The following is a 14,895-nucleotide window of genomic DNA, read 5'->3' on the forward strand; positions in this document are numbered from 1 at the left end:
GGGATAGTTCACCCAAAATTCAAATTTCACTCATTATCTACTCACCTTCATGTTGACTAAGGGCTGGGAGAAGTTTCAGAGTCCTCCGTGCCTTCTCTGAGTTACGGGGGGGTCCAGTATTTGTCCATATAATGGTTGTGAATGGGGCTCACTTTTCTTCGTCCAAAAAGACACACCAAAAAACATCCAAATACCTCCATAGTGCTCGTCTGTAATGTCCCTCTTGTATTGAAGCCCCGACATGAGAAATTGTTCCGAATAAAATTAAATAAGTCTATTGACCCCTTGCAGCTACGTCACAATTAGAACGTGACGCGAGAGGCGACACCATGACGGACGGCAGAAAGTGCTCCGTGATAATGTACTGTCTATGGGTGCCGTCCATGGATGTATTATATTAACGGTGCCGTCCAACAATGTGGCTCGATCACTTCACACTACAACCTCACAGCATTATCACTTATTTAAAATAGAATATCTACTCATCCGTTGCAATATATGTTTGTTTTTTTGTTATTCGCCGTAGAATATCTCAGTTTTCTGTGCTTTTTCCACTGCTAAGGAGCTAACGTCAGTCAGTGCCACACTCCCCATACAGCAGCTGCTGCTGTCTTTGCTGCTGCTAACTACAGTTAACGGACCTGGAAATTAAAACCTGGTCCGACCGTGGGTGTTGAAGACCTGACCCGACGTCTGTATAATTAGTGATCATTCTCTGATTAAACCCGGCTGACAAATAAAAGAAAACAGGAAGCCGTCTTCGTTGTAATCGCCGCGATCCGACGGCGGCAACTACGTTGTGACGGTGCTATGTTTAATAGGAGCGTTAGCTGTTGTTAGCCACAGCATGTAGCTCAGCTAGTTAGCTTCAACTGTGTTTACATCGACTATACACTGTAGATAAACTAACTTATAATAGCATCGATAACGTGTCTGTATATATTCGCACTGGTCCTGTTGTTCATGTAACCCCGCCGCCAGTGGCCAGCCCCCGGTTCTTAGCTCTAGCCCAGCAAGGAGTTGGTGCTTCAGACCAGTTTTAAGGACCAATAACCGGTTTTTAAGCGGTGGAAAAGCAAAGAACCAGTGCTAGTCAGGCTCTGGCTCCGAACCAGCACTCGAACCAGCTCAGTGGAAAAGGAGGGGAAACCCTACAACCCCGGTATGTCACAAAACTATAACGCGCCCATTCAATTACATTGACGTTCACTGTTCTTTTGCCGTCCATCATGGCGTCCGGAGCTATCGCGAGTGGAACGTGACGTCACGTGCAAGGGGTCAATATTTTAAGCTTGTTTGTAACGGAAGCTCCCAGTGTCTCAGTTCACTGCTCTTCCTGTGTCAGTGCAAATCACCGGCGGAACTATTTCTCATGTCGGGGCTTCAATACAAGAGGGACATTACAGACGAGCAGTATGGAGGTATTTGGATGTTTTTTGGTGTGTCTTTTTGGACGAAGAAAACAACATTCACAACCATTATATGGACAAATAATGCTGCGCGGACCCCCCCCCCCCCCCCCGTAACTCCGAGAAGGCATGGAGGACTCTGAAAATTCTCGACATGAGGGTGAGTAGATAATGAGTGAAATTTGAATTTTGGGTGAACTATCCCTTTAAAAAAATACAGAGGGGAATTCATGGTGATTATTTTTACTATTTACTATAAACTAGAATTATACATATCTTATTAATGGCTTCCAGAAACCACAACATTATTCTGCCAGGTGTTCCCGGCGTCGTTGCTGTCCATCCCACTGCTTTTATCGGTTGCCGAGCAGGAAACCGAAATAAACAAATGTGTGTGAGTGTAAAAGAATTTAAAGGAGGACTCCAAAAGTCATAAATTTAAGCACTGTTTTATTTAGCCTCCAGTCCTACATCACAACATTTTTACATTCCACATCAATGTAACACAGAAAATTAGTTAACAAACCAAAGAACACAAAAATAACACGTTACGATCTACAGTCTAATAACCCTAAACAAGCACCGACTAAAACATTTCAAAGCATTATCAAAATTTTCACAAATGTTGCAAGTTTGGTCTTGGTACTAAAAAGAAACAGAAGATAATTTCCGATCTCAGAAAAGAAGCACTGATGTCGGACGGCTCCTCTCTTTTTTTCTTTTTTCTTTTTTTTAAGTCTGTAACTTCGTACGGCCACGACGAGATCGAACGAGCCCGTTCTGAAATGTGCTGCATTTCTGAGAGGCTCCACTGATGTAGCCGCGGTGCACAGTCAAAATGGAAGTACCAATCATTCCTGGTATTTATTTTTTAGGAAAACCACTTATAAAAATTGAGAAAAATATCAAAAGAAAACTATTATAAAAAATACTCTATTGGCCATTCCAATATGTAGACAAGGAAAAACGGGTAGAAAGTTGAAAGGTACTTCACAAAATTTTGCAACTAACTTAGACAATGGTCAGTGACATTCAGTGGAGAGTGTGACTGTGCAATATCAATACCAAGTCTCATCATTACGGTACATTATTTTTCTCCTGATTTTACTATACATGTGTGTAGGTGCATGATCGGTGAAGCTAGATATCTAATGTAAGATAAAAACACAATCAAGGGACAAACTATACATTATATTAAGACATTTCAACTTTTATGTACATCCCAACTCTTCTGCTAAATTCTTTTCCTCAAAACAAAAACGTATGCTCAAAAGTAGCCCGTGGAATGGTTTACTACTAACCACACTATTCATCTACATGCATCCTGACAATCTTAAATTAAACAGCAAGCCTAATATCACATGGAAATCTTCACTGTCAACTTGATGGTGATCAATGCGAGAGAGCAAACATTGTAAATGTCTCGTTGTAACATTACGTAACTCCAATGTGTTTTAAATGCAGCGGGTCCTTAAAAATTTGCACATTAGACTTTTGTCGTCACAGCCGTCAAGTAGGTTTTTTTTTGTTTTTATAACATTCGGTAGTAAAATGATTATTTTGCACCAATACAGGAGTTTTTCCAAAGGTTTTTTAAACACCTTGCATAGATAAGTTCATTTGCATTCAGTTCTTGCAGTACTGTGTGTGTGTTTTATTTTATACTTTGTTCCAAAATTCTGAGTTTTTCACAGATTAAAGGGAGTACATGTACTACACACATCTGGGCTATGTGCTCATCCAGATTAAAGGTAACATACAAATCAATAAAATGAAGATAGTCCTGCAGCTAAAACCTGACTTTTAAGGGGAACAGCAGACTTTTGTGTCGACATGAAGGGGTAATAATGGACGTATATCGAGACTGCAAACAACAAAAGTAAGATGCCAATAAGGAACTCATTTGCAAACTATAATTTTAGTCCCAATTCTCAAATAAAAATTCACAGCACCACTGTAGGGGGGGAAAAAATCCAATCTTCACCTGACCTTGCACTGATAATGATATTTTTAGCACTTGGTGATGCATTTCAGTGTATTTTGTGATGTTCTTTTTTATTTTTTGAAAGGACAAATTCCAGGTCACGGAAACACAAAACAGTATTATTATTCTTATTTTTTTTATGCCAGAAAGTATCTATGCTCTTCATTGCTTCTGAATGAGCTATTTACAGTTTGTTGGAGCAACTGATGTCAGAGGCAGCTGCCCTTACTGAACCTTATTTTAAGAGATGGTGGATGAAATACCAAAAACATCAAATGAAGAAAGAGAGAAAGAGTGAAGCTTTGGAGTGACAACACCACAAAAGCAGCTAACACAAGCAAACAGAAACCATCAGCGACCTATTTTCAAGACACCTTGGTCATACAGCTCATTATGCCGAATCAGTCACGACAGCAGTAAGACGCCATTTAAAGGAGAGAATGAAGCTCAAGGTAAAAGGTTCACGCACTCCCATGTTTCTGCTACTTCACCCACCATCCGCTTAATCTCTACACCAGATAAATAAATAACAGCTATCTTCATTGTTTCCTTCCCTTCCCGTCTCAGATATGTGATGTGCTGATCCTGAGACTGGACAAAAGTATGGCTTATGCAGCTAAAGCCTAGTTTATGGCATGCTATATGCTATGTACAGGATATTGCATCTACTGAGAAAACTAAACACGTCTGTGAATAAATCTCTGAAATTAATTAAATTAGCTCTGGGGATAGTTTGCTTTTGTCCCACACAATGAGATGAATGAATGTAGATGGAGCTTTTAACAGACAAACATTATATTGAAACTGACTCAGTTTTTCCCTTTGCAAGAAAAGCAATAAAAACTCAATATAAATACTCATTATTTCAGGTTGAATTATAAGTAATTTAAAGAAAACCATGAGGACCTGATGTGTTTGATTGACATGTTGCATGTAGGATTTGGACTTCTCGGTTAAGACTCCACATCATAGGATATTTTGTCATGATAGGAAGAATCTCAGCATGATAGCTGAACATGCATTCTGTACACACTAATAAAGCCTTGTTTCTAAATGTCGTATATGTAAATATGGGAGGAAAAAGGCCTACAAATACAGTATATTGAGGGTTATTGACAGGCCTGCTTAAAACTGTATATCAGTGTTGCCAATGACTGGCAGTATTCAGCAGATAACACGTTTGTCATTATCATTATTATTATTATTATCACATTATGTGCGGTTTTTACATGAAGTACATACATGGGTGGGTGCAAATGAAATTTCGGCAAAGCAGACAAAGAAAAATGAGAACGATGTTTGGGTATAGTATGGCAATAAATACATAGTGACACACACACACAGGTAGGAAAATGTTCCAACTTATTGCTCTACTAAATAATTGAAATGTATTGGTCTTACTCTTGTCTTTGAATGTTCATCTTTATCCCAGCTGTGGTGTTATGCATACAATCAACTTGTGTTTTTTTTTTTTAGAGCCAGGATATAAAAGTTCAAAAGCAGCGGATGCTTAATTTACATTGACAGACTTTCTGTTTTGAGTGAGACGCCGCAGAGTTAGAAAATGTTAAAAACAGACTGAAAAATTAGAAATGAATATGTCAATGCAACAGACAACGCAGAACATAACGGCCTAAACCCTGTGTAAAATCCTAGTGAATATGAAATGGCCTTATACAGTATGTGCGATATCATAACATACGTGGTTATATATATATATATGATAACATGCCTTTTCATTCATCAAAACAGTGATGAACGCTCATTTTAGGCATTACTATGAATGAAATAAAGACATTGCCTGATGTTATCAATGTTTTACCCCACTAAATGATGCAAACAGCACTAACAAGCAGTTTTTAGTGAAGATGAAAGATAAATATTGTGGAATTGACTCCTCATTAAGTACTAAGTATACCTGGCTAAAGAAGATCATGACGTTTAGTAAATTCCTGATTTATATCAAGACAGATTTAACCAGATGGTTTTTTTGTTTTGTTTTGTGTCATGCTGATGAAGACTTATTACTTTGATAAAAGTAAAAATGTGTGTTTGTGTGGTGGCAGGAATTTAGTCCATGAGTCGCTGAGACCTCATTACATCATTTACAGTACCTGCTGGGCTTTTTATAGTGTGATATGATGTTATAAAAACTCAGAGGATAAGCCCAGAGAAAAACCTTAAAGATGTATATTGCATTCGACTTCAAGTGTCGTTTGAGTGTCCAGTGGTTTCCCTTATTATCGAACATATACCTATTGCTTTTTAGTGAACTCAAACTGTCATCAACTCCTCTAAATTACAATTTTGAGAGTTAGAGTTGTAAAAGCGTGCACTAATTCCTGCCACAGGCGTTTAATAACCAGACGTCAAACCATTAAAAAGAACAAAAGAGTGACACAGTACATAGGATGAATGTGTTTGCCCTGAGGCACTTGGTAGTGGCTGTGATAAAAGAATAAAAACACTACCTTTCCAGACAAAGGAGAACTCTGTAGTTGGTCTCAAAGTTGCATTCAAATTGTCAATTCAAAAATAATGCACACATGTGAGAGATCACCTACACTTGACAATCATAATCATTCTAGTGTTCATCTAGAGTTGTAGTGTCTAGTAGAGAAACAATGGTGGATATTAAAAATGCTACAGAGAGAGGGATAGAAGCACAGATTACAGTGTGTGTGAGTGGCAACTAAAACCAAACTTGAGTATGTTTGTTGTATTGTTTTTTTTGTTGTTTTTGTTTTTGTGGGCAGGGAGATAAGAAAGAGACCAGCACAGATGGCCAGAAGGCTAGAAGAGGAGAGACATGGGAGTTGGGCATCAACATGGATGGAAAAATCCTACTGGGGATAGTTGTTCTGTTGCCGGCGCTTCGCTGACCTCATTTTCTCAAAGCGTGACTCCATTTCCTCCAGGACTTTGGGGGTGTACCTTACTACCAGCTTCACTGTGCCCTGAGCGGCTTTGAGGAGTTCCACCGCTTTCTCATGGTGCTCACCTTCAACACTCTGGGAAAAAAACAAACAAACACACACAGAGATGTAATAGAAGATTTTCTATCGCAGACGTAAGACCACCATTGTTAAGTTAATTATAGGTTTCTAATCAAAAGGCAATATACTGTGGGCAGTTGTTATATAAGCTCCAGACCTGCACGATGTGTTGTAACTTTAAAGGAAAAACAATGACCTCAGGATTTTACAGGTACTGGATTAAACATAGTTCGAACACAAACCTGCTTCAATTTATCAAATAACAGTCTGCGATGCGGACATGTAATGAGAACAAACCGAGCAATTAAGTGAATTGGATGATTGCGTTTGGCTTGAAGTTTTAACTACCCAACCATAGCAGCACGCACAACAGCTGAATGTTGTGGCTAATATGACGGCACCGGAGATACTCTGACATTTCTATTATAAACAAACTAATTATTTGAAATTAACACTCACTATTTCTCATATTCATTATTTCTGAGACCTGATAAATGAGTCGTACTCATCTGATCAACCTAATCAGACTAGAATCAGCACTGACAGACATTGTGGAGTGTCTCATGATGCTGTGAGTTAAACGTACCACCCCGTTAACAGAGAGAAGCTGGTCTCCTCTCTTCAGACCTCCGTGACGGTCGGCGATGCCTCCTGGGATGATCCGTGAGATGTAAATAGGCGAGTTTTGCTCCTTTCCACCCATGATGTTGAATCCCAAACCTTCTTCCGTCTTCGGCAGCTCCACTACACGTGGATGTGAATGACCTTCACTTGCTGCAAAAGCAGCCACAGTAGCCTACGAATTAACAAAGACTGGTGTTAAAAACCTTTGTGAACTTCAAGGGATACTTCACCAATTTTCTACTCACCGTCATGCCAAGGAAGGGTTTGAAGAACTTTCTGAGTCATCAAAACGCTTTTGGAGTTCCAGGGGGGGTCCGGCTGGCAACGTATCTTCATATAATGGCGGCGGATAGAGTTCACTTTTTAATCGTCCAAACACACACTGAAACATCCAAATACCTCCATACTGCTCGTCCGTACTGACCCAAGTGTCCTGAAGCCGCCACATGAAAAAGTTTTTTGGAAAGAATTAATGTGATCTCTGTTTTTAGCCTTGATGTTGTAGCAGCTCCCAGTGGCTGCGCGAGATGTTCTTCCGTGTTTACATCACACATCCAATGGTTTACAACGATGATCAAACATCTCGCAGCAAACCTTGCGCATGCGCACAAACATCAACAGAGCTACTGGGAGCTACTACTACAACAAGGCTAAAAACAAAGATCACATTAACTTTTTCTAAACAACTTTTTCATGTGGCGGCTTCAGGACACTTGGGTCAGTATGGACGAGCAGTATGGAGGTATCTGGATGTTTCATAGTGTGTGTTTTGGACGATTCAAAAGTGAGCACTATCCGCCGCCATTATATAAAAATCCGTTGCTAGCCGAACCCCCCTGGAACTCCTAAAGCGTTTTGATGACTCCGAAACCCTTCCTTGGCATGACGGTGAGTAGAAAATTGGTGAATTATCGATTTTGGGTGAAGTATCCCTTTAATGCATTAGCCGCACACTCAACACACAATGTAAAGTTTTCCACTGGTGGTTTGAAATCAAGGTAAGAAAAAGATGTGTGCATGCTTGTGTGTTAAAATGGTATTCGACTTGGGTCTACCTTCGCTGTGGCGTTGGCCCTGACCTCAGGACTGCTGTTGATGTCCACTGTCTCATACACATGTTCGTACACCTGAAGAGACACAGTTGGACAATTTTTCATCACATGCCAGCAGAAACATTTCCAAAATACTGAAAACAAGGTAAACAACCAGAGTTTTGTTTAATATTAGAAATGGAGGGATTGATTAATACCACAGTGAAGTGTTTAAAGAATAAAACAAAACCCAGTGTCTTACTTCTCGGACAGCGTTACAGAATTCACTCTGTAAGACCCTCTGCAGCGCCTGCAGCTTCTGGGGAGGAACTTCCCCCGTCCTCTGGAGCTTATCAAGCAGCTCAATGGCCCGGTTAATATCTGTCAACAAAAAAAAACACATTTCTTCAAAGTTTTCACTGGTTTCTGCAAATGGAGACGTTCACACTGCAGCCTGGGAGACTCTCAGGACTCAGTCTGCACCGATATAAAACAAAAAAACAACATGACTAAACTTGGCAAATGTTGAGTGTCTAATAATTAAGTTTGGGATACATTTGCTGTCAATTAAAATGTGTTTAATTAGCTTCAAAATGAAATTACTTTGACTTGCTCCACATTTGCTCACTGCTCAATGTGATGCTGCAACTTTATTAACTAAATTTTATTGCCCGCATATAAAGTCTTTGCTTTATATAGAAGTACACTACAGAGGGGCAACTATTATCAGAGGTTTTGCTCATATTTTTATTCTACTGAATCTGTAATGAGAGAAAAGTCATTGTTCCCTTGGTCTGTAAATTGCAACATCAGTAGCTCCAACAGAGAACAGACTATTTCATGATGTGTCTATTCATGCTTTTCTGCAGCCTAAATAAACATTGCATGTGTGTGGGGTGTTGTTTAAATAAAAACCTGGGTTTTCCCAAGAGTCCAACCACACTGTGTTGTTGGCAGACACACACCGAGAGCTAATGTCAGCATTTTGTTAAAAAAAAAAAAGGGAAACTGAGGTTGAAAAGTATGCACTATAAATATTTCTCCTGTTGGTTCTTGCTGCTAATGAGGTATAATACTATATTTATAAGGTATATTAAGCTTATTTATTTATCGATGCTGCTTTGCTTTCATGAACTGAACCTTCCTTTAACCACCAGTCCACCAACTGTTTTCTTGTCTGTATATAACATCCATTGCTCGTCTCGCCCTTTGAGACAAACTGTATGCGACTGTATTTTTTAAAGTGTCATGCACATTTTTTGTGCCCAGCCCACATGGGCTTATGAGACATTAAGCATTAAGTACATACAGGTGCATCTCAATAAATTAGAATATCATGGAAAAGTTTATTTATCTCAGTAATTTTAATTCAAAAAGTGAAACTAATACATTATATAGACAAGTAACACACATAGGCCTGGCCTATAAAATGTGTTAGTTTCACTTTAATTGAACACATTCTACATCGCGGAGGCGACGTCTCTCCTTCACCTCTGAAACGGGGCAGAGCTCCGTGGGAAACACCTGCCTGACACAGCAACGGACATGCGCGGGGGGAAAAACGGCGGCGCCGTCGCACCCATAGACATATATATATGTATATATGTCTATGGTCGCACCGACTGCACGCGGATACGCGCCGCTTTGACGAGCGCGCACGTCGCGTCTACATTGGAGGTGAATAGGAAGGCTGTTACCAGTATAATCAGAGACCATGAATGAGTTTGCCTCAGTTTCACGTCACTGTCAGCCTGTTAGAAAAACATTTTACTGACCCCAGCTGAGACGCTGAGACCCCCCCCAACTCAAAAACAAAAACTCCGGATCTGAACGATTCACACAAGTCACCTAATTGGTCATGAAAAAAGCGAGTTTCGCTTTTCGGCGCGCTGTTTGCATCCCTGTATAATGAAGGTCTACCTAAAATTTAGTAGGCTATCTCACAATTTTTTAATATTACAAAAGACCAATTTAAAAAAGCATTTTTAATATGGAAATGTTGGCCCTCTGAAAAGTATGCCCATCCATTTGCACTCAATACTTGGTTGGGGCTATTTGACTTGAACTACTGGAAATGGACTTTTACATGTTATTCTGATTTATTGAGATGCACCTGTACATTCGTGTGTCATCTTAAAAGAAAAGAAAGGAGAAAAACAAAACAGAACAAGCTTTCAAGATATTTGAAACAATAAACAGTAATTTATGGTTTTAAGTGAGATATAATATTTTCTGTCTCAGCGTCCAGGCTTTATCGATGAATCTAGCCAGGATATATGATGCTCAGACATCCAAAAATAAGTCTAGATTCTTTATCTGGCCTTTCTCAAACAAGTTCGTCATACAAAGGACGTTGAAACAGAAAATGTAACTCATCTTCAACAGTATTAACTTACAGGTCACACAGAACACATAAATGCTGCTCTTCTGGTATAACCCTCATTATACTGTAACTTACACCTCCCTACTTCAATCCCTAAAGGCAAAGTGCCAGATCTCAGCTGTACGCACAGGGACCTACGTCCCCTCACCAAAGTCCAACATTAAATATTGTTCTGTACATTAATCTTCTTTAATTTGAACATCATTACTAAGTTTAGGTTTGGATACGAATGAAATTGCCTTGCCTTGCCTTGCCTTGTTGTTACTAAGATTAGCAAGTTAGCTGTGGGGCGAAAAGTACAACAATGTAGCTGTGAAAAACTATCGTTACGTCGGCGTAACGTCAGAAATAGACACAATTGGGGCGGTGCGTGGCGCAGTGGGTAGAGCGGCCGCCCCATGTAGAGGCTACAGTCCTCGCCGCAGGCGTCCCCGGTTCGAATCCCGCGTCGGGCAGACCTTTCCTGCGTGTCATTCCCCCTCTCTCTGCCTCCCCATTTCCTGTCTATCTCTACTGTCATCACTATCGAATAAAGGCAAAAAGCCGAAAAAAATATACTTTAAAAAAAAAGAAATAGACACAATTAAACACAGCTCAATCAAAGCAGCCTGTAATTCACAATTTAAGTAAGATTATTCGACTAAATAGTGGATGTTTGCTGCCCAAAACATTCACCAGCTAAGCTAACTTATGCTAACGTCTTTCCATTGTAGCACAACAAATATTCCTGAGCTAACAGCAGCTTAGCACATTAAGTTTACCTCTTTCCAACCGAACAGGCTCCCCGAGCGATGCCATCGTTTGAAGTGAGTGGCTGCTTGGTTGTCAGATAGATATTGCGTTAAATACCTGATATGGGGAAAAACTAAATTTGGTAATCCTGGCTAACGTTACGTGTGCTTAACTCAAGCGATAAATCAGATTAGCCAAGTTAGCCGGCTAGGTAGGCTAGCTGCTGCTGCCAGTGTCATGGTGCGTTCACAGACATCACGTAAAATAGAAAAACACGACCGAGTTCAGTAAGTTTGTTTCATTTAGATGCGGTGGTGTAGTCTCAGTGATACTCAGGTATACTCGATATACCCACTGAAAACCCATTAGTATTTCAGTATACCCACTGCAACAAAACTATCCAACTATAGTCTTTGTGACACAGGTATTAACAGACTACACTACTGGTTAGATGCCAGATGCTCGTGAGACAACTGAAGGCATCTTCCCTAACTATTGTGAATGTGAATCAGTCAATGTTTTCAATTGTTTTTATTTTAAACAAAGAAAATAATCCAGAAGTTATTAAATATTTACCAAATACCTAATCATTTTATGAATACGAATATGAATTACTTTATTAATCCCCAAAGGGAAATTCATTTGTCAGCTCATCATCAAGCCTGATGGCTAAAGATCTTCTATGTCTCTTTCTGTCCTGCAACGAAGAGAGAGGAGCCATCCATCACCGTTGCTTCTTCAGTCCATCAAGGTGTTATGAAGTGGATGATCCGTGTCCGTGCCTCCACCATCTCTCCACCACCAGAGTCCATCCTTACTCCGATCACAGAGCCAGCCTTCTTAACAAGCTTATCCAGCCTCCTTATTTGCCTGCTTTCCCCCCAATAAAACTTCCCCCCCAGCAGACTGCAGCATAAAATAAAACACTTTCCACCACAGACTGATAATCTGCACTGTTTAGGGAGTATATCCCAATTTCATGTTATTCTATTCTGAAGGTATAGGGAGTGAAAGGTGTAAACTGTGTTTACTAATGATATAGACAGCGCTTTATAAGCATGAGAATGTGTGGGGATTTGTAGGCTACATAAGATCAATTCTGTGGGCAGGGCTCATTATGAAGTTATGCAGTATCCAGGAAAATCAGCAATAATATAAAGGTTTGAGTGTCATTCAGCCTCTACTGTCTCTCTGTTTGTGGTTCGAGGTTGTTATGTTATACCCTGTGTATTAGTGACAAGGGAGCATCCAGAAGCTTCTTTATCTGTTTGCTGACACCTGGGCTGATCATCAGTCTCTCTTCTGTCCTCTTCTATCTATTGTTTGGCTGCCGTTCATCTCCAGACTCCAGCGCACACACGCACGCCTGCAGAAACCTGCACCGTTGTCTTGTCAGAGGGCTGAAACTCCCTGACATAATTCACCCCTGACCACACCCCATGATGACACTTGATGACAACAGCCGATGAAATATACCTGCCGTGACATCAATTGTGGGGGTGGGGCCAGAGCCACGAGGAGCAAGAGGAAGTTTTGCCCTCTTTTAATACAATAGACTTGTTATGTTAGATTGCATTTTCCATTCTTTATTTTTCTTTCCTCCTATTTTTGTCTTGAGGTTTCAGTCATAGAGTTACTACCTTATACTCCGTGACCTCCACATGCATGATTTATGATCACAAAGGACACTATGTATGGGCTTCATCCTGGCTCAAACACAATGGGTTCAATTCAAGAGACACTTTGTTTCGTGACTTTATTAGGTATGTGATTGGAAGTTGATGTTCTCTGTTGCCTCACTCGGTTTTGCCCAACAAAAATAGCCCGAGGCTGCTGCTCATGATGAATGGAGTTCTGGATACCTTATCTAAAAATGTGTCCCAGAAGGTTTGATTCATTGTCTTGTATTGTGAAGAGGAGTTAGTGCTCAGACACGTTGATTAAATTTTTACTAAATCATTCCAGTTCCATCTTAAGGTGGATATTCTCTGAAGAGCAAAGGCTTTACAACACCTCTTCTTCGTCTTCTTAACTTCAAATAATGTTAATTCTTACTTAGCTCGTGTGGGAATCATTACCAGATTCGTGACAGTGGCTTATTTGAGAGACTGCATGCCACTGTCTGTGCCTGTCATCTCTCTCTATTTATCCTCAGCTTTTGTATAACAAAAGTAACTCACAGCATCTTCATCAGGCATCTCTGGAGGATCCAAATGAGCTGGGAGGAGGAAAGTGGAGCACCTTTTTCGCTGCTCATGATAAAACAGCTTTCTTGATTCAGCAGCACTGTTTCCAAAAAATCTCCAAATGCCAGATCTGGTTCTCCTCAGAGGTCGGTCTCACTTACCTTTGAGGTGGATGACGAAGACGTAAAATGAGGTGGCCAGGCTGGAACATATGTAACCCCAACAAGCAGGACTTAGATGAAGTTGGTATTATATGAGTGACTCATCACTTGGAAATATGTCATGTTGTGGCTAATTTTGGAAGTGCTTCATGAGATGGAGATCCAACCGGTTTTATTGTTATCTCGCTACAACCTTAAACCATGGTCTCTAGACTTGGCAAGCGAGGGCTTCTCACTGTGATGCACTGAGTTATAGTCTGCTGGAGGGAATATTGATATGAAGCTGCAGTCTTAGTTTTAACCCACACACATCAAACCTGTTACCTGGAATGGCTTCTGCTTTTGATCAAAGTGAATGTGCAGCTGCATAATATCTGTGACGATCCTGTGTTTTGTGGAGGATTTAAAGATGAGATTACCATCTTCTGTTAAGACAATGCTGGGCATGCTTCATGTGCAGCCATTGCCTACTTTTGTACTAGTCCACACTTGTCTTGTGATGGTTAAGTTCACAAAGTAATTGTGAAATATTGCATGTGCACCGGGAGTAATAATTAAGTAAATCTCTGAACTGTATAAACGCCAAAATATCAAAGCCCACAGGTTTGTTTCCAGTAATGTGCTGGTGGGGAACAGGAAGTGGTTTTCCCGTCCTCAAAGTAACACTAATAAGCTGCTAAATATGCGTTTTCTCTCCAACCACAACACTCAATGCACTAGCCTGTAAAAATGTTCAACTCCACTGTTTGTTTATGGAGTTTGTGCACAAGCTTATGTGTGTGTATGTGTGTACCTTATACGTCCTCATTGCCTGCCTTTCCATACAGTAAAGTTTTACCTGCCTAAAAATGCACTGTTGAAACTTTATCAACATTGATTTTGTTTTTCAGTTGCCTATAGTCATTTTTATTTCTTCAAATATTTCAGTTTAATATTGCAAACAACTTCACAACATACAAAATGAATAATATTAACCCAGAAACATGTCAATGAATAAATTTGTATATGTATATATAGCTTTTTTCTTTTTAGCTATATATACATATACAGTATAGTTATCTTTTATATATATATATATATATCTCGTCCTCTGGTGGGGATAAAAAAATAAACAGCAAAGCTTTGACAACAGCACCTTGACATAGTAAGTAATTTCAACATTACCTTGAGAAGTTTAGAACAGTAAACAGATAAATTACTTGAGAGGAAAATTGTTGTTTTCTGCTGAATATGTAAACGGAATGTTTTTTTTCTTTTTTGGTCAGCATCGTTTCCTTTTTTGTAAGTGGAGAATTTCTCAATTCACAATTGAAGCAGCATGCAAGCTTTTGAAGATGGAACTGTCCTCTCCCGCTCTCTTTCCTTCTCCCCTTCTTTCCTTGCCTGTGT

At 39.9% G+C, this 14,895-nt stretch overlaps 1 protein-coding gene across 1 annotated transcript; it reads right to left on the bottom strand.

Moving 5' to 3' along the window:
- Positions 1-1,842: 1,842 nt before the first annotated feature.
- On the bottom strand, positions 1,843-11,379 carry lin7c (lin-7 homolog C (C. elegans)). Its single transcript, XM_083969228.1, has 5 exons — positions 11,189-11,379; positions 8,307-8,425; positions 8,069-8,140; positions 6,976-7,185; positions 1,843-6,404 (listed from the first exon to the last, which is right to left on the bottom strand). The coding sequence occupies exons 1-5, from the start codon at positions 11,223-11,225 to the stop codon at positions 6,237-6,239; spliced, it is 606 nt and encodes a 201-aa protein (XP_083825354.1). The 5' UTR covers positions 11,226-11,379; the 3' UTR covers positions 1,843-6,236.
- Positions 11,380-14,895: the final 3,516 nt, after the last annotated feature.

Source organism: Trachurus trachurus (genome assembly GCF_905171665.1).
Source record: "Trachurus trachurus genome assembly, chromosome: 3".
NCBI lineage: Eukaryota > Metazoa > Chordata > Actinopteri > Carangiformes > Carangidae > Trachurus > Trachurus trachurus.